We start from the raw sequence: 20,932 nt of genomic DNA on the forward strand, positions 1-20,932 counted from the left end.
CCTTTAAGAATACTGGAAGATAAGGAGGTAGGTTTATAAATTTATGAAGAAAAAATAGACTAGAAAATAGCCTGTAAAGTATTAAATACACATACAAGTATTTATTTCTAGAGGCATTTTGCTTAGCTATTAAGAATTTTTCCTAATTTTCAGTTTTTAGAATATTTTAACATTTACTAAATTTCCTTCAAAGAACATTCCCTGTTTTTATTGGGTTGGCCAAAAAGTTTCTTCGGGTTTTTTCCTGTAACATTAGACAGAAAGACCCGAATGAACTTTTTGGCCAACCCAACATAAATGGAAGATATCCCAATAAATGGTTTAAGTATTTTTAAGCAAACTGTATAGGTGTGAAATTGAATTTCTCAGTAGCAGAAGTGCTATAATGGAGAGGTATATTGTAGCAGTTAATATTTCTCGAATGCAGCTACAGGCTAGGGGTAATACATATTGTCTCATAATTCTCTCTTTAAAAGAGTATACGTCACATATATACATTATGATAATGTTATTCTGCAATACTGTATCTAACGTGTGTTTGTGTGAATATACATATGCGTATAATAAAGCCTGTTTTCACTTTTTCACTCTCTATCCAGTAGTACTGAAGGTATATAAGCCTTCAGGGAAGATTACACTTAAGGGACAATCTGTTGATCGGGTTGTAACGTCGAGGGGCAGAAAAAATATACACACGTTTTTGCTGTGTCTTTGCTGGCTATCTTTTCACACCACTTCTGTCAGATAAACTTGCTATCAAAGGGCTTGGGCCGTGCTACTTCTCCACACACTCTTCCCCTTATTGCCCTTCAGCGGCTCCCTGTCCTCTGCACAACTAAACGCCGTCTTCATTTTCAGTCTCCTGCTATTGCACTGGTGTTTTGGTTCTCTTCACAGTAGCCCTCTTTGCTCCCTGCCTGCCCCATGCTGGGTCACTGGCGTGAATCTCCTCTTTGTGGCTGTTGGCCAGTTTCCTCTTTCAATCTCCACGCGTTTGACAAGGCTTAGACTAGAGAGCTTCATCAGCGTATCAGGCATTCTCACCATGTTTAAAGGCTTCCTGAAATCCTAACCTCTTCGTGAATCAGAGCACCTGGCATATAGCAGGCATTCACTCATTCCTAAACATTGATTCCCTCCACGCTGAAAATACAACAGTGAGAGTCTGCTCTCTGAGATTCCAGCATATCCCCAACACACACACAAAGCATGCCCAACAAGTCTTGTATAGACCATTCTCATTCTAGATTTTTTCTAAAACCTTTAAGCCTACACTAAGCTAAGAACTAACTTGAAAATTCCTTTTTTAAAAAGTATCTGTTTAAAAACACCCCTTAATGAGGATGGTGGTTAAAACAAGTTTCCAAATTATTTGACACTCTTTCCATTGAGCATTGGGACTGTGTTCCTGCCCATTGAATCTGGGTCCTGTGATTGTTTGTCAAACAGTATGGTAAAAGTGATGCCGTGTCACCTTCTGAACTAGGCCTTGAGAAACGGGCAACGTCTGCTCCTGTCTGTTGGATACTCATTGTTGGAACCCAGCCACCATGTTTTGAGGAAGCCCAAGCAGCCCATGGAGAGGCCCAGCTGAAGAGGAACTGAGGCCTTGGCTGGCTCCAGCTGAACTCTCAGCTGACAGCTATCATCAGCTCTCTAGTCATGTGAGTAGATTTTCCCTGGAAGTCAAGCTGCTGTGTGAAGCAGAGCCAAACCTCCCATGCCGAGCTCTGCCCAAATTGCAGACTCACAAGTTAAACAAATGATTTTTGTGTTTTTGAAGCCATTAAGTGATGGGGTGGATGACTGTTACTCAGCAATACATAACTAGAATAATGGTTCTGGACATCGTGCAGTGGATCTGCTTCAGTAGGGCTTCGTTAGGTGGTTAAATTGCTTTACATAAGAAATAATAGGAAATGAGAGGATTCTCAGCCCGCAAGCTAAGGGGCAGAGGAAGCAGAGGATGAAGAGAGGGAGATGGATATAGCCATAGGGAGGCTGGCTAAAGCACAAATGAACTCAACAACCAGCAAAATTATCTAGTGCCAGAGATGGCGGGGGGCTGTATGAAGAACGGGGATGCCAGTGCTCATGGTTAAGATGTTTGCTAATGCAGATGTCTGCCGTGGCAGGGAGCATCTGCGAATCTCCATCCCACGGACCCTAAGCTCTCAGCAAAACCCTGCCACACGTATACAGTCTGGAGTCTGGAATACTCAGGACGGGATGGGGGTCCTGCCACGAAGCCTGGTGAGGTACGCAGTGCCGAGTGAAGCGGTGCACACTTGAGGCCAAGGGGAAGAACGGAAGTTGAGAATTCACTGGAAACAAGAGCTGGGAGCCAGGGGTGACTCAGGAAAATATAAGGCCTGGAACTGCCCTCAACTTAATTTCTTGCCCCACCGCCCCCAAACCCTGGACATAGGTAAGGAATTCTGGATGTGTGTTTTTGCGGCGTGTAGTTTCAAGTCTTTTGGAGGCTTCAATCTTAAGGTTTATAGTGACTTCAACGAGTGCTTGCCACTTTACAGCACTGATGCTCCCTGTGCAGTGGGTCTCGAAACGTGTGCCTCGGAGATTTAGGTTTGGAAGGCGGATGGCCACAGTGACTCCCCTGGGCCTCCGTGTGGCCCCTCAGGGATGCTCGTCATCTGGGTCGCTCGTTGGTGTCCATGGAGCGTCCCACACGTTGGTAGGTGCCCCTCACAATGCTACTTAATGATGCAAGCAGTTAGATGCCTTTGGTTGATCAGGTGAAGTACTCCGGTCACAGGGAAAGACCATACCAGACTCTGACCTCCAGAACTGTAAAATAAATTTTTATTGTCTTAAGCCACTAAGTTTGTGGTTACCACAGCAAGAGAAAATACAACCTGGATATGAAACGTTATAATAGAGCATTTTAGTTAGAGGAAGGATTTAAGTTAGAAGACCGAAGAAAATGAAAATGTCCAAAGCTTGTTTTTTCAGTTAAAATAAAGACAAACAATGCATGTTTTCTTTGCATTTACTTTTACTGGTAAACAAAAAACAAAAAAACAAAACCAATAACACATTTTTTTCCCACAAGAGTCAAAATAAAAGACCGTTACACAAGATTGCACAATCACTTACAAATGCTGGCAATTAAAGCTAAGTAGGCTAGTTTCACAGTCCTTGTCTAAGTAGTTTTCTCCATATGCAATCCACTGACAAAGTACTTCGCAGAGCTGTCGGGCTGGATTCACAGTCCCAGTGGCCATGCTCACTACAGTCCATAACTGAATCACATCAGACCTCGAGTAGGAACTCTTCCACCGAGATTTCTATCTTGAGAGCAGTTTAAATGTTCACGTTCTTTCCATTTCCCGCTGGCTTCTCTCATAGTCAGGGGTATAATTCCGCATTATCCAGTGTCTTTCTCCATTTACCACACAATTTACTCTCCTCTGTTTGGGACCTAACTTCCTCAGTCTTCACATTCTTTTCAACCACCACTGTCTTCACTGTACAATAAGATGACTTCAATGTAAATATAGAAACCTACATCTTCAAAGGGGGAGAAAAAGAAAGGAGCACCCGCTAGAAAAAGGATACAGGGATGATAGGTAATTTCAGGGAGCCCTGGAAAGGACTTTTTGCCATTAACACTAGCTTATAAAAAGTAAGTAGGAGACTTAAAAAAAGAAATCAAATTTGATGTGTGTTGTGTGTGTGTGTGTGTGTTTTATTCTGCACCATTATGAATCAAATAGGACTATAACTAATAATATGCTCTAGTTGCAACATGAAACAACAATGTTAACAGCTTACAAATGCTACTGTGAACGTTTAGTTCTCTTCTGAGACATGGGGCATACAAATGAGTCCAATTTTCAGAATCCTCCCCTGGGCCTTGTAATCACATGTGCTGCAGATGGACATGTTTTTTTTTTTCCCCCAGAGGGCCAGAGTCTGCAATTCTAATTAGATTCAAGCTCAAGGTACAATTTAGCAAATGCTACATGCTTTATTAATGATTTTATGCACCTGTGAGGTCTACTTAGGACCCAGAAGTTAAGAATATAGAAACAGTCTCTTGAAAATATATATCATATCTATATGTATACCTCCTTAGGAATTATGTAAAAGCCTAACATAATTGGTGAAGTTGATTTTTATAAGTAGTTTTCTAAAGCAAACCTACACATAATTTTCCCCCTCAACAGTACTGATAAAATACAGGGCACCTTTTTCTTTCAAGTATTTGGGTAAAATAGCATACCCTGAGAATTTGGGGTGCAAACCTACACCTTGTAAACTGTAGAATGAAACTCCTCAAGCACCACGTAGGAAAACGTATACTGTGATAGTTTTTAAACACAGAGACTATTATTGAATGTGTTTTCTCATGCACATATAATATATACTTATCATGAGATTATAGTCAATATACTTAAGAATCAACACTGTCCTGCAGTCCAAAGTATTATTTCAGGTAGCATGAGCATTCAATTTGTAGCAAACACAGACTTTCATTTCTATGAAATATGAAAATAATTACAATGCATTAAATCTTTTTAAGAGGCAAGAATGATGAAGTCAAATCTGAAATTAAGAAAAAGAAATTTATATCGCTAGATATTTCCTAGTGATATGATAGATTTGAAATGTGTGTTAATATTTAAGATTTATCACAAAGATGTCAAAGTGTAATTTGTTTTAGCTTACTCAGTGACATCCAGAGAGCCATACACATCCAGACATACAGAGACACAGGCAGACATACAGAGAGCTTATATGTTAAGTCACCAACTGCATACTTGGGCTTCATTTCGTCCTGAGGGCAATTTCAGTGAGTGCTTCTCAAAGAAAATCCATTCTGGTGAATTAAATTTTCGTACTGATTACAAATTTGTTCACTCTTCCAAAAATAATTCAAATGGAGCATATTTCAACCTTACAGTTTAACCAAAAGGGAAAAAGAGGAAATGGGCCAAGATTTCTACACACAGTTCCCTGTGATTCATTTGGAAAACGGAGTCACACATGTAACCCTGAGAGGAAATGGCAAAAGCCAGACTCTGCAATTCTAATTAGATTCATGCTCCAGGCACTATATAGGAAATGCTACGTGCTTTATTAATGGTTTTGTGTACATAAACCATAAAAGGGTAGTTTAGTAGCTAAAAGGACACTGTTAGGGTAATGGTTTCATGGGTCGGAAGGCTTCACAGACTCTTGGTTTTTCCTACTTAACTTTGGTTGAAAAAGGAAGGGCACAACTATTTTATTCAAATATCAATGTGACCTCAAGAAATAAAACAATGAAAATGAGGATTTAGATTTACCTCCTGTTTTAAAAAGTATTCCTCCCTAGCACTTGAGGTCGTAAATGGCCTAACAGCTTTGATTTGTTTTTTTTTTATGGCTTGATGAAGTAGAGAACCATAAAATTATCAGTAGATGATATGGTGTTTATCGAATACTATTTTAAAGTCACATTTTTAACCACTTGGACATTTACTACATCCATAGCAGCTTCTCAGAGGACATCACCTCTCTGATAGAAATGACAAATGAAAAGTTCTCCTTTCTCTCCTAGTTTCTGTCCTAGTTTACCTCAATGTGAGATTTTAAGGCTCAGATCTGCTGGTGATAAATAAATGATAAATAGTGATAAACAGCTTATGGGACCCTCCAGACCCTTGGTAGGTAAGAACTCTACCACATGTTCTAGGAAAGGAGATGTCTCTCTTTTTGAAGACCTGGCAAGCAGTTGACTCCTCAACACGAGTATTGGGTTTTCCTAAAAGTCACATGTCATTTTAAAACAGTCATCAGTTCTGGGTTCTATCTACCAAATCCTATCTGAGTTTCACAAGATATGTTCAAATACTTGAGATTTCATGGTGCTGCTTTGAGTATTAAAAAGTTTGAGATCTTTGATTGAGTCTACTTTCTTGTTTCAATATTAAGTGACCTCATACCCAGCACATCTCTATTGAAAATGAGGAAGGGCTGATGCTATAAGAGAAGTTTCCCAATGGTGAGAAATCAAGTAACTTCTGGGGTGAATCTGTTGATGTACTTGGGTAAGAAGGTCTTATGACAAAGGAATAACACTTTACCCAGTATGGCACAAGGGCATCTTTTCCAAACACAGAGACTGTTTCATATTTCATATTCCACATCTTATACAGGCTATCACTTCATTTCATAGCTCATCAGCCCAATAATTGACTGAGTTGTGACCAGAGCTGACTATTCCTACCTCAAACCCTTCCTTTACCCAGCAGAACTTCTTTTCAGAGTAAGATCCCTTTAAGGAAGGCCCTGAATGTGAAACTGAGTTTTTTGTTTTTTAAAGAGTCCAACTGAGATGAAAAGTATAATTACAAAGTAATGAGATTACATAAATCATACAAAAATAAGTCTCATAGTTTTTTACCCATACCTTCAGTCATTAATAGTATCGAATTCTGTGGTTTCAAGAAGCAGCTTTAAGCAGAAACCAATATTGATCATTAAAATCAAAATAATTCTTAAAAAGTTACCAGAATCTTTGAACGAATAAGTAAACAAGAGGAGATTGCTTTAAAAAAAAAAAAAAAAAAGCCTGGGAGAATCTTCAACTTATTCTTTTAAAAAGAAAATATTCCAATGTAACAGCTGTTGAATATATATTAACTCTATTTACGACGAGCTAAACATTTATCTGTTCAATCAACTCTTCAAAACTCACCATAAACACTCACTAAAATAACCTTCAGAACTGGGCTACAACTGAGGCAGTATTGAATGTCAATGAAAGATTCTGTGATTTGGATTCTCGACACCTCTTAAAACCATAAGGAGCAAGTGATATAAACCTAGGTCACTGCTATTGGTATGGCTAAGGCTGGAGAGAATCAGAGCCACCGAATCAGAGTTTACTTTCTACTCCACTGCCCCAAACAGGTCACTCTACAGGCTCCAAACAATCCGTGAGAGACAGAAGTGTGCAACTATGGAGGGAATCATAGAAGAAGAAAAATAATCCTATACACTCATACCAAAGGTTGGATTCTAGAGGAAAATAGATATTTTACACATTTCTGAAACTAAGAACTTAATTTTAAATGCAACCACTGGCTCTCCAGTCTTTCAAGCCATTCTATTTTAAGGCAACACATAGTGTCATGGCATTGTACCAATGGGAAAGTTAAAACGAGGCACAAAAGTTAAAACCACTGTCTTTCACAATCACATTTGAAATCATGCTAAACCCAATAAAAGAACATGTAAAACATAACCAAGAGAATGACTAGGCTTGGCTGGCATATGATTCAAAATGCAGACCCATCATATTTAAATCCAAACAAGTGCTACCACTCAGCCAGTCAGCCCTGATATATTCCAAGAACCTGTAGGGAGATTTGTGATACAAATTACTGATTTGCTCATTTGCTTTACAACAGAACCAATCCCATTCTGTTGTATGTTTTGACTGAACTATGAGAACATGTAAGAGATTGTTTGCCTAGTCACAAATGCAGGAGGGAAAGATGAAGGGAAAGCTTATATTCTGTATTAAAGTATAAAAAGAAATAGTTTTACACGGGAAAAATGCAACCACTCAATCAGCTTAGTAAAACTAGAATAACACAAACTGTCTTAACAGGGTTATTCAGAAAAATATAGAAACTTACACACTTGGTTTATAAGAAGCAAAAACTAAGGATAACATATGTAGAGGAAGTTTTCCAGATGAATTCTCAGTGCTGTTACAATGCAAACTTCAGATTTAAGAAGATGAGTCCATTTTTCTATCTTGCTCCTATAAACAAACATAGTCAAAGAAAAGATTGTTAATTCTAGAAGTAAATCTCACTCTTAAAAAAGCAAGAAAAATGCCGAGATACATTTTATTTAACTATTTGGCTAATTTCAGTGTGAATAATATTGAAGTTCACATTTTAAAATGTGTTTGGTGAATTTGTTTTTGAAACTACTAGACATCCTACTGACTTTAAGAAATTGTCCCAAATGGAACCTCTCTTTGAAACTTGAGTTAAATACAGTCAACCATTCAAAAATGATTTTAGAGTTATTTAGTTTTACTGAAATCATCCATAACAGATAAAATAGTGTAACAGATATGTTCTTAAAATACACAAAAATGATATTTAAACTAAATTAAAACATTTGAAATTTACCATGAGTTATTAATCTAGTTAAATGAATAAACTCTATAAAGTGAATGGTCACTGCCTAAATTATGTGGAATTTCATACTGTGCATTTTGTTTAAAATGAGGTATACTGGTTAGAGCCTATAACTTAGTTAAATCCATTCTAAGACAAGCATTGACATGTTTAAAAGCTTACTGAAAATTAGCCCTTTATTTCTGTCAATCTCTTTCTTTCGATATAGTATATCTCTTAGAACTTTGCCTAAAGAACTTTTTAAAATTAACCTTTGGGAGTTGATATTTGAACGTAATATTATGAAGACAGAAAAAGAGTGGCCTCCAGGTAATATTTGTTAGGGATTAGAAGACTCTATCATGTGAAAAGTCACCTCTAAGAAGCATCAAATAACAGCTATCTAATCAATTATATGCAATCAGAGTAGTGTGGCAAAGGATATTTTAATCCTGCCATCTAGAAACTGACCTGTGTTAAATATATGCTTAAGGAAAAAGAAGTCTATAAGAATAATTATGGGTTTAAAGCTCATGTGTATATATTTCAAATTTGTTGATTTTACTCTTTCTTATTTTACATGGAGAAATGACTTTTAAGAGGAAAGGGACTGTTGTGGGTTTGGAAACTTCTCATTGGCTAAAGCTTTTTTTTTTTTTTTTTTTAACCTTAGGACACACAGAGCAGCAACAGGAAAAGAAAATATGATTACAAGGGGAGGAGAAGAAAATAGAAGACTAAGAAGAAAAATGTTAATGTGGATCCAAGCATCTAATGATAGCTCAGGCTGAATCCCATTGTGAAGCAAGGTTTGCAAGGACTCCCTGAGCAGGGGTGGGACAGAGAGAGAGAGAGAAACAGTGAGAAAAGGGCGGGGGGAACACTACAGGATGGGGAGAGCAGTCTGAGGAATGGAGGAAAAATCTGCTTCCACCAGCTTCTGGGATCATTTTGGGGGATCCGTAGTCTAGATACGGCCTTTTCATTCCTTCGCAGGATACTGCTTCTGCTTATATTAACTTCAGAGGAATTTTGTTTGAAACCTGGAAAGTAATAAAGGTGCTCCAATTCCTATTAAGGATGAAATAATAAACATTGCCAGTTGAACCTAGCAGAGGGTCACGAAGAAGTCAGCAAAGAGACAGGAGTGAATGCACTGTGTCACTAGGCAGTTTGGCCTGGATGTCATCCCATGATTTTAGGACCAGGACACATGACGGAGTTCAGCAGGGATGTTGGGTCAGATTTTCTCTTGCTCCGCACAGGCCTGGGCCCAGACAGAGAGGAAAATCATCACATGCAGCAGGCAAACTCTACCCAGAGTTGTATAACATGCTGGAAAGCCATGGGGGGTCCTAGAGGACCCTGACCACAGGCACCTGGCCTGTTCCAGGGGATCAGGCAGCCCAAAGGGGACGGCAGAGCTGTGGGCATGACCTCCAGTTTGGGGAAACATCAAGCAATCCTGGGTATGAGCCCCTGGTGCCGCCCTGAGAGTCTGCAGGAATAAGGGCTGACTTTCTGTCTAGGCAGAGGCCCCTGAGAGATGAGAAGCTTCTGAGGCATTGAGGAGTTTCTAGTCTCCAGGGGAGATAGGACTCTTACTACATGCCATGGACTGTGTGCCATGTCCTTTGCAATGATTTTACGATTCAATTTTCACAACGCTCCTGCGAGGTATCCCCATTTTACAGTTGAGGAAACTGGGGTCCAGAGAGGGCCAGGCACTTGTCCAGAGGAGGAAGCTTCTGGGCCAGGGCTGCCTGACATTATGGTGCAGATACCTGGGTTTTAGTCAAAGCCACACAGTTTCCCTTTGACTGAACTGTATGAATTCATCGGTATCCAGCGGGCTCCCGCTCTCAGGGACAGGCCACACCTGCCTCTCCCCACGTACACACAAAATTAACCCCCCCTCAACACACACATTGGGAGCCACAGGCCCTAGAAGTGCTGGAACTGTTTCTCTTTGGGACATAAGAGAGCTAATTTTTTTTTTTTTTAAGATTTTTTTTGATGTGGACCATTTTTAAAGTCTTTATTGAATTTTCTACAATATTGCTTCTGTTTTATGTTCTGTTCTTTTGGCCCCGAGGCACGTGGGATCCCAGCTCCCTGACCAGGGATTGAACCCACACCTCCTGGATTGAAAGGTGAAGTCCCAACCACTGGACCACCAGGGCAGTCCCAGGAGAGCTAATTTTTCAATCAAAAGAGAAAGACACATGGAGGCGTAGTATATGCTAGAAATCACCAGATTCAGGGTCAATTTCTTACTTTATTCCCACCCTTTTTTTCTCCAAATTAGGGAAGAGGGACAATTCACAGCAAGGAACTGAGACGAGAAGGGCAGAGAGAGAGAAAGTGGGCAAACCAGGGGTCATCCACACGAGGACGGGCCCCTGCGCTTGAAGGGCCTGGATTTCGGCTGATCTCTTGATCTGGGACGAGTCGTTTTTTCACTTGTCAAATAGGGGTAAGAATAGTACCCACAGGTTTAAAGAACCGAGTGGCACCATGTTAAATCTTGGTCTATAATAAATGATAATACACATTAGCTACTACTTTTCATTTCTTATTAATTTTATAGAGGGTTGAGAAGAAAATACAAAGGCAATAAAATTGTAGCAAAAGGCACAAAATAATAAGAATGGGGAATGCTACAATCCAAGAAAAGAGAAAGGGAGAAAAGAAATGGCACAAAAAAAAAAAAAGACATGAGGAAGATAATAAAATAAAACAGCAGCTATATATAATAATCAGGAGAGGAAGCCACAATCAAGTTAGGGAAAAAAAATAGATATACATGAATTGATTCAGGAAGGTAGTCACGGCATGAGCTGAAAAGGAAGTGTTGAGCTTGCAGCCTGCAGCCCCGCCACCTGGCCTCGTGCACAGGCTGTGGAGGGCGCAGGTGAAAAAGCCACCGCTGCAAGCCCGCCCTTGAAGCCGTCCAGTCTGTGATGACAGCAGACCCCAAACAGAAGAGGGAGGAGAAGGGTGTTACCCTAAATCAACTTCAAGTGAATGGACAAGGAGAAACCATAATAAGAAATTAAAAAATTAGCAAAAAACAAAGTAAATTCTCCAACAACTGGCCAGGGAAGAAAAGAGTGGAAGTAAACTGTGGGCCTGACCCCAGGATGGAGGATCAGAAAGAAGGGTGGCCTTGGGGAGAAAAAGAGAAGGTGACTGGGGAAGCAGTAAGAAAGACCCAAATGGAAGGTAGACTCTGGTCTTGGGTAATTCAGGTTTTGGGTCCCAGCTCTGCCCCAGAGGGACACTGTGACTTAAGAAGGGTCACAACCTCTCCGAGCCTCAATTTCCTCCTGCAATTTTAACACAAGGGCATGGGGCTCAATGACCTAAGCACCCCGTAGGGCCCCCTCAGAAAACCCTGTGAAAACAGCTCCCCCTGAACCCACCCCTCTTTCTCTTTCCCCTTCGGTTGCTGATGCCTGGGGCTCTGCTCAGGGGGTAGAAAGAACTCTGAGGAAGCGAGGAGAAAAGAAAGACCAACGATGTAGGAACAACACAAAGCACACTCAGATATGAAGAAACAAACAAATGGGTAAAGTTTTACAGAAAAAAGAAAAGACATTCAAAGGAAACAAAAGAATTGTAATACCCACTGGGTAGCAGGCACGGGGCCAATGAAAGTTTTCTGTTATTATTATTACATGTTTACCTTTATGCCCTTATAAGTGGTATTTAGTATCAAGTCTCAAATACAACTTTAAAGCAAAAACATGGCATCTAAGTGGGTGGAGGGGAGAAAGCATGGGAGTGAATATGTTAGGGAAGGAAAAATACAGCTACATGCCTCAAATGACAGAAAACTAAAACAGAAATAATCTCATCAGGAAAGGCATCAAAGATCCTGTGGAGAAGGAACTTTCAAAACAAAAACGAACAAACAACAAAAGCCTGGAACAGAAACGGCCTAAGAAAAAAGGAGAGAGTTGTGAAGTCTTGAACTGTTGTGCCCAGCACACTGGTGTGTTACCAGTGGATTCCTCTTGTGACTTTCTGGCCACTGGGCCACCGGCTGGGCACAGCCTGGTCCATTTATCACAATGTTTGATGTCATTATTAAATACAAATAAAATACATAATATTACTACTCATCTTCTGAGATGGGCTGTGACCTGGCAAAGTTTGAGGAGCACGGCAATTTTGACCACAGGAAGAAGAGAAGCAGGAAAGACCCACCTATAAGAGCAAAACTAGAGGAAAATTCGTAACAGAATAATGAGAGTAGCGGCAGCTGGTTATGTTCAAATCTACACGGGGGAGAAAGCAAGGCTCCCTGTTACAACGTGCAGCTAAAAATGGATGATGAAATACTTATTATTTGAGCTGGAAGGAATCTTAAAGGTTAAGACAGGACTTGAACACTGGTTTTGCAGTTCTGTGTGTACGATCTGTGTCCTCCAGCTGGAGTGCAGGCTCCTGGATTGTGGGACAGTACCAGGTCACATGTGGGTTTATAGCCTCGCTGCAGAGTACATCGCGGCTGGTGGCATAGAAGCATGTAATTCATGTTTGTTCAATGAATGAGGGAATTAGTGCATTTCGTTCAAACATTCATTTTACAAATGTCCGGAGAGGCAGAGCAGATCCAAAGTGTCCTGGCTGCCAGTTCGGGGCTCATTACTCTTCTCTGCCATCCTTCTTTTGTTTCATGCCTCCTACCAATGAACAAACAGCGCATGGCGTGGTCCTGGCTCTCTCACTCTCTGGGGACCTCGGCAAAACCATTTCTTTCTAAGCCCCAGTTTTCTTCTTTGTGAAATGCTGTGCTTGGATCAAATCATTTATGTGACTTCTAGTTAAAAGGGGCACATAAAGCCCTACTCTACCTCAAGGAAAAACTCGGGAATAAGTCTGGTTTTCAAAGGAAATCTTAAACTGAAACCAGCTGCCAAGCCTTTGTACATTGACCATCCATAAGAACATGAGCTGATGAATGGGGGTGTACAGTGTAACTGTTGATACATCTGAACCGTTCTTAAATTTTTTTCACCCAAAGAAAAGAACTGTACACTTCTTTTTTATGTATCTGATTTTCTTTGGAAAGTGGCATAGAAGTCTCAGGACTGTGAGTTTTGAAGGATTTTCATTATTATCTGAATTTGGGTAATTAGGTTTTTGCCTATACACAAGAAGCTAATAATAAGCTCCTGACTAGTCTTTCACCTTTCTGTCTATCTTTAGGGCTGTGGACTAAAATAAACGTTAAAGAAGGGAAAAGCTTTCAAAGAAATCACTGTTCAAAACTTTGGTGCAAAAAACTCTGATTTGTATTTGTGTCTGATGGAAACAACTCCAGGCCTAATCTCTCCAGACTCAGCAGACAGGAGAAAGGCCAGAGGCAGCTGCTACCGGGATACGATGGGAGCCTGTGCCCGGATCCTCCCTCCTCTGGGTCCTGTCCTCCCTTCCCCTCGCTCTGCACCTCCACAGCTCACACAAAGGCCTCGCAGGATTAGCTGATCCCAAACAGCCTTAGGTAAACATCCCACCTGTCCAGAAGATGAAAACGCTTTCATCTAGAGGCTACTCTTTTCCTTCTGCAAAACGAATTCTCTTGCAAATTTCTGTATTTTCTACATTGAACAAAAGATACATTATTTATCTTTAATCCTTCCCTCCCCTCTGTATTTGTGGTCATCACATAGAGCCTGTTGCAAATTCTTGGAAAGGAAGAATTCAAATCATCTATTTCCAGATTGCAAGTAAAATGAGGCTTGTGCTCTTACCTGAATTCTTAGAGAAAGACCCAAGGATTGTCTTGCAGTCCAAGAAATATGATGCATAGTAACAATCCCTTAATTTGGAGGTTTTATATTTTGCAATATACTATTATATCATCTGACGTTCAGATACATTTTGAGGAGTAGAATTTATTGACACATGAGTGTCATGGGTGCTAGAGAGTCTGAGTGTCCAAGAACACAGCTGATGAGAACACACTGGGGACTCTCATCTAATGATCCTACCTCTTAATTTAAGGCTCTTTTGTTGCAGAAAGAAACAATGTTCCTCTGTTTCTTTTAAGTACAGAAGAGAGAGAAATGGCTTATTTCCTTCATATAAGTATAGAAAGTGTTCCTCGCCTTTCGCAGTTCAGTATGACCTTAGCAAGGAGTGAAACTCCTTAGAAGCATTCATGATGTCAACCTTTCCTCATGTGAAAAGGACAGGAGAATGAGAGTGCAAATTTGTCCCCAAGGTGCTGGCAGCTTTGTGCTGTATCTGAAGGTTGCCCCTGCCTTATGTTTTTGACCTGAATTGTCCTGGTTCAGAAAATCCAGGCTTACCTTTCTTATCAAGTTCCACAGACTGTAGTTACAGCAAGGATTTCTGTCTTTGAATTTGAATTAACTCAGGTGTCAGAATCTACATCTCCTTCATCTGATTTCCTTTAGAGGGGGGCAAGGGGGAGACGATTTTTTTCTGAAGGGAGAGAATGCAGATAGGAAAATGAGTGCCTGGTAGGGGTGAGCAGCAGAGCGTAGTGGATTCAGTCTGAACAAACTGGATCCAACACAGCAGCTCCGTTCCAGGAGTCACTGCAGCCCTGGAATAATTTCCTCCTCTCCTGGAGGTCAAGCTGTGTGTGTGTGTGTGTGTGTGTGTGTGTATACGTAAAATACTTTTAAGATTGGATTCACCTAAGGATAAAAATGCTGATGGTCTGAAAACAGATCAATGAGAGCTTAAAAATACAACCTCTTTGTATATGAAGCTTCAAAAGGAAGATGTGGTGAAGGGAGAGAAGCCTTTCTTCAGATTTTAGCAAAACCTCCTAATAAGAAAATAGTCTTCAACTGCTTACTCTGAAGAGCAACCAGAGTAACAGTGTTCCCAAGGATGTCTCTGCCTGTCACTGCAGCTGCTAAGAATAGAGGGAAGCTCTCTCCGCAAAATCCAGACCTGGTTTTCATTTCTTCCCCTGTCAGTCTTCACCCAAGGCTAACCTGATAGATCCAGGGTTCACTTCCCTCCTACTCACTGTGGGAAAAACACTCAGGCAATTTGAAAAGGTCAAAGGGGGGAAGGCCAGCCGTGGGACTGAGGAGCGGGGAGAGATGGAAGCTTGGCAAGAAAATTAGCTCCTTAATAATTTGGATGGCGTTTTGTGCTAGTCTTCCAAAATGCCCATTTCTAGAGACAGCCTCCTCTGCTGTAAATCTGCCACTTCAAGCACAAAGAAATAGGATTGCTCTTAATCCCTCAAACCTGATTGTCAAAGTGATGTTCACTCACCAGCAGCTGCTCCCTTCTGCTTTCTGGGGACCGCTCATCATCTGTGTTCCACCACGAAGCTCATGGTGGTGCCGTCAAAGGAGGGGGGCGCAATGATCCGTGGCCCCAGGGGCTGCGATGTGATGCTGATGACAGGCTTGCCGTGTAGCTGGGCAAAGCCCTTGGCCCCCACGAGCTGGGATGTGGCTGCCGGGACAGAGGAGGAAGAGCAGGCAGGGGACTGACCGGAGGCCATGAAGTAGGGGGCCTCGGTGAAGGACACAGCTGCCTCTTTGCTGAGGGGCTCTGCTGCCATGGGGGAGAGCTCACCGCCCCCGGGAGTGCGAGCAATTGGCGTGGGCTGCAGGGCGTTGGCGGGCAGCACCGTGGGCAGAAACCCGGGGTAGATCATGTAGGTGGGTCCATAGGCCCCGGGACTCAGGGCCAAGGGAGGCACAGGGAGGGACATGGGAGCCACAGGCTGCTGCTGGGAGGTCATGGGCACGTCCACATACTGCCCTGTCTCGGGGTCAAACAGTCTCCGGGTCATGGGCTGTACTGGTGTGTCCACCAGATAGTACTGGCCGGTGGTCACATCCAGGAGCATCTTGCGCTGGGTCTGCTGAGGCTGTGGCTGCTGGAAGGGGTCTGTGGGGACTGGAGCTGGGCCTGCAGGTGCTGGGGCAGGCATGCCTGGAGGGGAGAAGCAGAGGACCTGGGGCTGGGCCCCCTGCAGGGTGAAGGGCAGTGGCTGTTGGTGGTAGATGGCGGTGGGGGGATGCTCAGGGCTCTGTGGCCCTGCGGGGGCCGCTACCAGCTCCCGGGGGTTATCTGGTTTGGTGCGCCACGCTGGCCGGCTGGTTCCACTGACCTGAGAGCCCTTGGGGCTACTGGGGACCTGACTGCGGGCACTCAGGGGGGGCAAGCTGCAGAGACTGGAGGCTGAGGAGGCTGGGGGCCCCTCCCTCCCAGCCCCAGGCCTGCCTGGAAGCTCCCCAGCTGCAGAGCTTCCTTTAAGGGGGATGGTCAGATAATTCTCACAGTCACTATTGCTCTTTTCCAAATGGCTGCCATTTTTCCTGTTGGTCACCTCTTCGAGCGGTGCCCGGGTGGCCGGAGAGATCTTGAGAGACCGGAGTCCCTGAGATTTGATGCCCTTTGCCGCTGAAGGACTCCCTGGAGAAGGGCCTTGTGGGAACTTGCCAGCGACACCCCCAGTCTTCTGGGTGCTGCTGGCACTCACCGTGAACACGTTCCGGTTGCTGGGGAGCGGGGGCAGGGGCTGCAGGGGCTGGGTTCTGTCCACATCCTTGTGCACCGGGGGAATATAGAGGGACCGGGGCCTCTCCCTGGCCAGGCTCTCAAAGGCAGCCGCGCGGGCGGACACGCTCTCGGCGCTCGGGTTGGAGTTTCTCCGCTGCAGCCGCTCTGCGTGACCCCCTCGCAGGACCACCCCGCCTTTGTTCCCGGAGCCCCGCTCGTCCGCCTCGCCCAGCCGTTTGGCCAGCTTGTCGGGGTCCCGCTCGACACCCCCGGCCCCTCGTCTCTCCTCGCTGGCGATGAGCGACAGGACGTGGCTGTCGGTCATCAGGGGCAAGGGGTCGCTTTTCCGCTTCCACTCGTTCCTGTTGAAGCTGTACAGCTCTTCCATGGACCTCACGGCCGCCGTCAGCTTCTCCAGGGCATTGCGGGATGTCTTGGGGCCTTTTCCTTCCTCCTTGACCTCCTCCTCCTTCACCTTCTCTGGGGTCTTCTGAGCCTTGGAGACGATCTTGAGCACAGGAAGGTACGAGCCCTGCTCAGGCTTATTGGGGGCGATGGTGGCCACGGGCAGCCTGCCAGATGCCCTGTGAACCAAGACTGTCCCTTCCGGTGAGGAGGAATTCAAGACCCTGCTGCCGGCCCCCTTGCCCACGGTCTCCCTCTGCTCTCGGTCCATGCTGTCGTCCCTCTGGTTCACCACGGCCTGGCACGTGATCACCATGGGGGACAGGGATCCCGATCCGCCAGCTGCGGGAGCCAGCTGCCTGGGTTTGGGCCCGGTCAGCCCCTGCTCTGGGGTGACGCTGCCCTTGTCACTGCTGTCCCCTGACCCTTTGATTAGTTTCCGGACATCTCTCACCTGGTGCAGGGGCCCTTGGGCCTTGGACTTGTCCCTGACGTCTCTCACCTGGAACTGGGGCACTTTTTCCAGGTTGTCCCCGCGGAAGAGTTTCTGCTGTGCCCTGCTGTTATCCTCAATGGTCTTGAAGAGGTTCGAGGTGCTGCCACTGGCCAGTTTGGGCGTGAGCAACTTGGCAATGTTGAAGTCGGAGCTTGGCTGTTGCACGCTGCCCAGCCGGATCTTGATTTCGGGAGCCTTGGGCCTGATCACTGCTGTGGAGGTGGCCTGGGCAGCAGGGTACTTGGTGGCCTGCTTCCCCGGCTGCTTGTCCTTGGGTGTCTGCTGGATGTTGGGGACAAAGAGGCGAGACATGATGGTGGACTTGCTGGCAGAGATCTCCCCGAGATCAGCCCTCCAGTCGCCCCCTTTGGGGAGTTTCAGCTTCCCAATGGGGGCTTTTTCTTCTCGCTTCTCAGCCTCTTTCTCCTTCCACGACCGGAATGCACTGTTCTGACTACGGAGGAAGATGCCCTTGACAGTCTCTGATGCACTCTTCTTAATTTCACACACTTCTTCTGGGTGTCCATCGGCGAAATTACGGCCGGAGCCTGCATGGCACATCTCCCTAGGGGCACTGGCTTTGAAAATTGGGGATTTAGACCCAGCTATGGACCCCTCCCCACCTGCATCAGACACACTCACCACCGTGTACTCAGAGCCGGCCTCCGAGTGGCGAGAACTCTGCCTCTGCAGGCCCCTCTCCCGCAGCTTCTCACTCCCGGGGGAAGGGCCCTTGGTCTCCTTGGAGGTGCTGGAGAGGTTATGGTGGGACGTGTCACTGACTTCTCCCCTCTCCATTTTGAACTCGTGTTCCCGCTGCATCTTCTTGGAGATGACGTTTTTGAGCAGACTGGAAGCAAACTTGGACTTCTTCTGGGGGCCATCAGCGCGGGAGGCAGGCTTGCTGCCCTCAGAGGTCTCTGAGCCGTCATCCGTGTACACTGACCCGGGGCCTTTGCTGGGGGCTTTGGTGGCCCTGCAGGGCCCGGTGGCTGAGCTGGCTTTGCTCTCACTGCGTAAATTCAGAGGCTCGAGAAGGGTGACCACGCGGGAGCCAGACTGGACCTGCTTCTGGAAACACAGGGGTGTCTCCACGTGTTTGATCTCCCCCTCTACTTTGCTGACTACGAACTCCAAGGCCTTGGTCTGGGACTTCTTGGACTGGATGTAGAGCTGGTCTGCGGTCGTCCTGGCCCCGCTGCCCTTCCTCAGACCTGCAGCCACAGAGGCTGCGCTGCTCCTGAGGAGGCTCTGTTCCACCCTGGCTCCAACACCTCCACATTTTAAGTCCAGGAAGGTTGACCAACGCCCAAAGCCGACTTCGGAGAGCGCGGACGACTCCCGGGAGCTGATGTTCAGAGCCTCAAAGTAGGGGTAAGCGAGGCTCCGGAAGGCCCGGGAGGTCAGGTTACGCACCTCTTTGTCGGCATCGTCCAGCTCGCTCACGGCACTGGAAGCTCCGCTAGAGTAGTCCACCAGCTCCTTCGCCCGGATGGCCCCGCACCGGGTTTGCAGGCGAGCAGGGACGGCGATGTATTTCTTTGCATGGTCCTGAGCCACGGCTGCAGCCGGGTGTTGCTTCAGTGAACTTGAATTGTGTTCAGCAGCTGTAGAGACGCGGAGGCTCATGTCGCCTTCATGCTTGGCAGCATAAATAATGTTTTGCTTTGCACACACGTTGCTAGGCTCATTTATAGCCTGGGAAGTCGGTTTGATTGATAGGAGGATCTGGCTTGCTGCACCCCCACAGCTGCTTGCGGCGGCTGCTGCCCCTGAAGCCGCCTCCGGGGGCTCCGGCAAGGGCTGACGCGGGGTGGCAGTGCCAGGCCCCGTGGGCGGGGGAGTGGGGTCACTGTCCGAGGGGCCGCTGCCCACTTCCGTGCTGCTGGTGTCGCCACCGCTGCTGCCTGCGCTGGGGCGGGCGGGGTCACTGCTGGTGGGGCTGGGTGTCCGGGTGGCGTTGGTGCTGGGAGTGGTGCTGAGGTAGCAGCTGTTGTCATCGTCCTCTTCGGTCAGGGTGGTGACGTCCTCTGGGGTCTCGTCGCTGCCACCAAAGGAAGCATAGTCCACGAATGAGTAGATCACGTTGTTGTCCTCGAAATCCCAGCGGGAGGCCAGGCCCACGTCGAAATCCATGTCCTGCTCTACCTCGCTCAGCTGGATCTCGTGGGTGGTGATGTAGTGAGCCTCCTGATTTTCTGGGGGGTCCCTGCTGCCCTGAGACTTGGCAATAATGTCTCTGCACTCTGTTCCATCTCCTTCTCCTCCCCTACATCTCCCTTCTCCTCTCCTTCCCCCTCCTCCTCCTCCTGCTTTTTTCCCTTCTTCTCCTCCCTTGGACTGGCAGCTCACTGCGTTCTCACCACTGTCACTCTCAAAGCCTAACGATGAGGACGAGGTGGCCAGAGCCCCTGTGGATGTGGTGGTATCATCCATCTTGGAAAGGCTACCTTCTTCTGCTTTGTCCACCAGGGAGGAGGAGGAGGAAGAGGATAGGTTTCTGCCCTCCTCAGTGCGGGAGAGCGGAGATCTGGAGAGGTCTGGGGAGGCAGGATTCTTCAGGAGGGTTGGAGCCTCGCACTCTTGACCGCTGGATTCTTCCTGGGCTTTCTCCTTGGGGCTCCGAGAGCCCCTCTGACCCCCCGGGCGCTGCTCCAGAGTAAGTCTCATGCTCCGGGGACTGTCCCTCTGGACTGCAGCTGAAGCGCACATCTCCACATATTTGGCTTCTCGCTGGGAGGAGGCTGATGGCTTGGGAAGTGGCCGCAGCTGCTGCTTTAGCTCCTGGCGGTCTTGAGCTCCGCTCACCCTGTCCCCCACCTCCTTCGGTCTGGCCTGCAGATTCAGCTCAGGAGGGGCGCCTTGCATTCTGAGCCCTCGCCTAGGTTTTAGCAACAGGAAGAGACAGTGGTGAGCACTGGAGCTGTCCTGGGTCCCTCTCTGGCCCTGAAGGGGCTGCGGAGTAGCCCGAAGCAGGGTCCCACGTGCCTGGACTGGCCCCAAGGCTGTAGGCACCACTGCCGCTGTTGCCACCACCTCCCAGTTCTTCAGCCTCTGTGGCGGGGCCCAGGCAAGGCTGAGGGAGGAAGGAAGGCTCCTGGATGAGGTGGCAGAGGTGGTCTGTGGCCAGGGGGCTGCTGCTCTGGCCGAGACCGTGGCCAGCTTCCCGTAGCTGAGCTGTTCTGTCCGGTTGTTTGCCTGGCACCGTCGGCAGCTACAAGTCTGAATGCCACCGGCCACGGAAGGAGCAGCATCTGTAGGTCGACCCTGGGACTCCCAGAAATGAAAGGAAAGCATGTGCTGTTGCTTGTGAAGCCTTGTCCCTTTCCTGGATGGGGTAAGAGTGGGTCATGTCATTCCAGAAATATTT

At 46.1% G+C, this 20,932-nt stretch overlaps 1 protein-coding gene across 2 annotated transcripts; it reads right to left on the bottom strand.

Annotated features, from left to right (window-relative positions):
• Nucleotides 1-2,750: 2,750 nt before the first annotated feature.
• C3H4orf54 (chromosome 3 C4orf54 homolog) lies at nucleotides 2,751-20,859 on the bottom strand. Of its 2 annotated transcripts, XR_009052864.1 has the most exons (3): nucleotides 15,420-20,859; nucleotides 7,657-7,780; nucleotides 2,751-2,808 (listed from the first exon to the last, which is right to left on the bottom strand). XR_009052864.1 is itself a non-coding variant. In XM_057729727.1 (2 exons), the coding sequence occupies exon 1, from the start codon at nucleotides 20,857-20,859 to the stop codon at nucleotides 15,457-15,459; it is 5,403 nt and encodes a 1,800-aa protein (XP_057585710.1). In that variant the 3' UTR covers nucleotides 6,569-7,780; nucleotides 15,420-15,456. The 2 variants fall into 2 exon arrangements, 1 of the variants encoding a protein (XP_057585710.1); XM_057729727.1 differs by lacking the exon at nucleotides 2,751-2,808 and having other exon boundaries at nucleotides 6,569-7,780.
• Between the last annotated feature and the right edge of the window lie 73 nt (nucleotides 20,860-20,932).

Source organism: Hippopotamus amphibius, chromosome 3 (genome assembly GCF_030028045.1).
Source record: "Hippopotamus amphibius kiboko isolate mHipAmp2 chromosome 3, mHipAmp2.hap2, whole genome shotgun sequence".
Lineage (NCBI taxonomy): Eukaryota > Metazoa > Chordata > Mammalia > Artiodactyla > Hippopotamidae > Hippopotamus > Hippopotamus amphibius.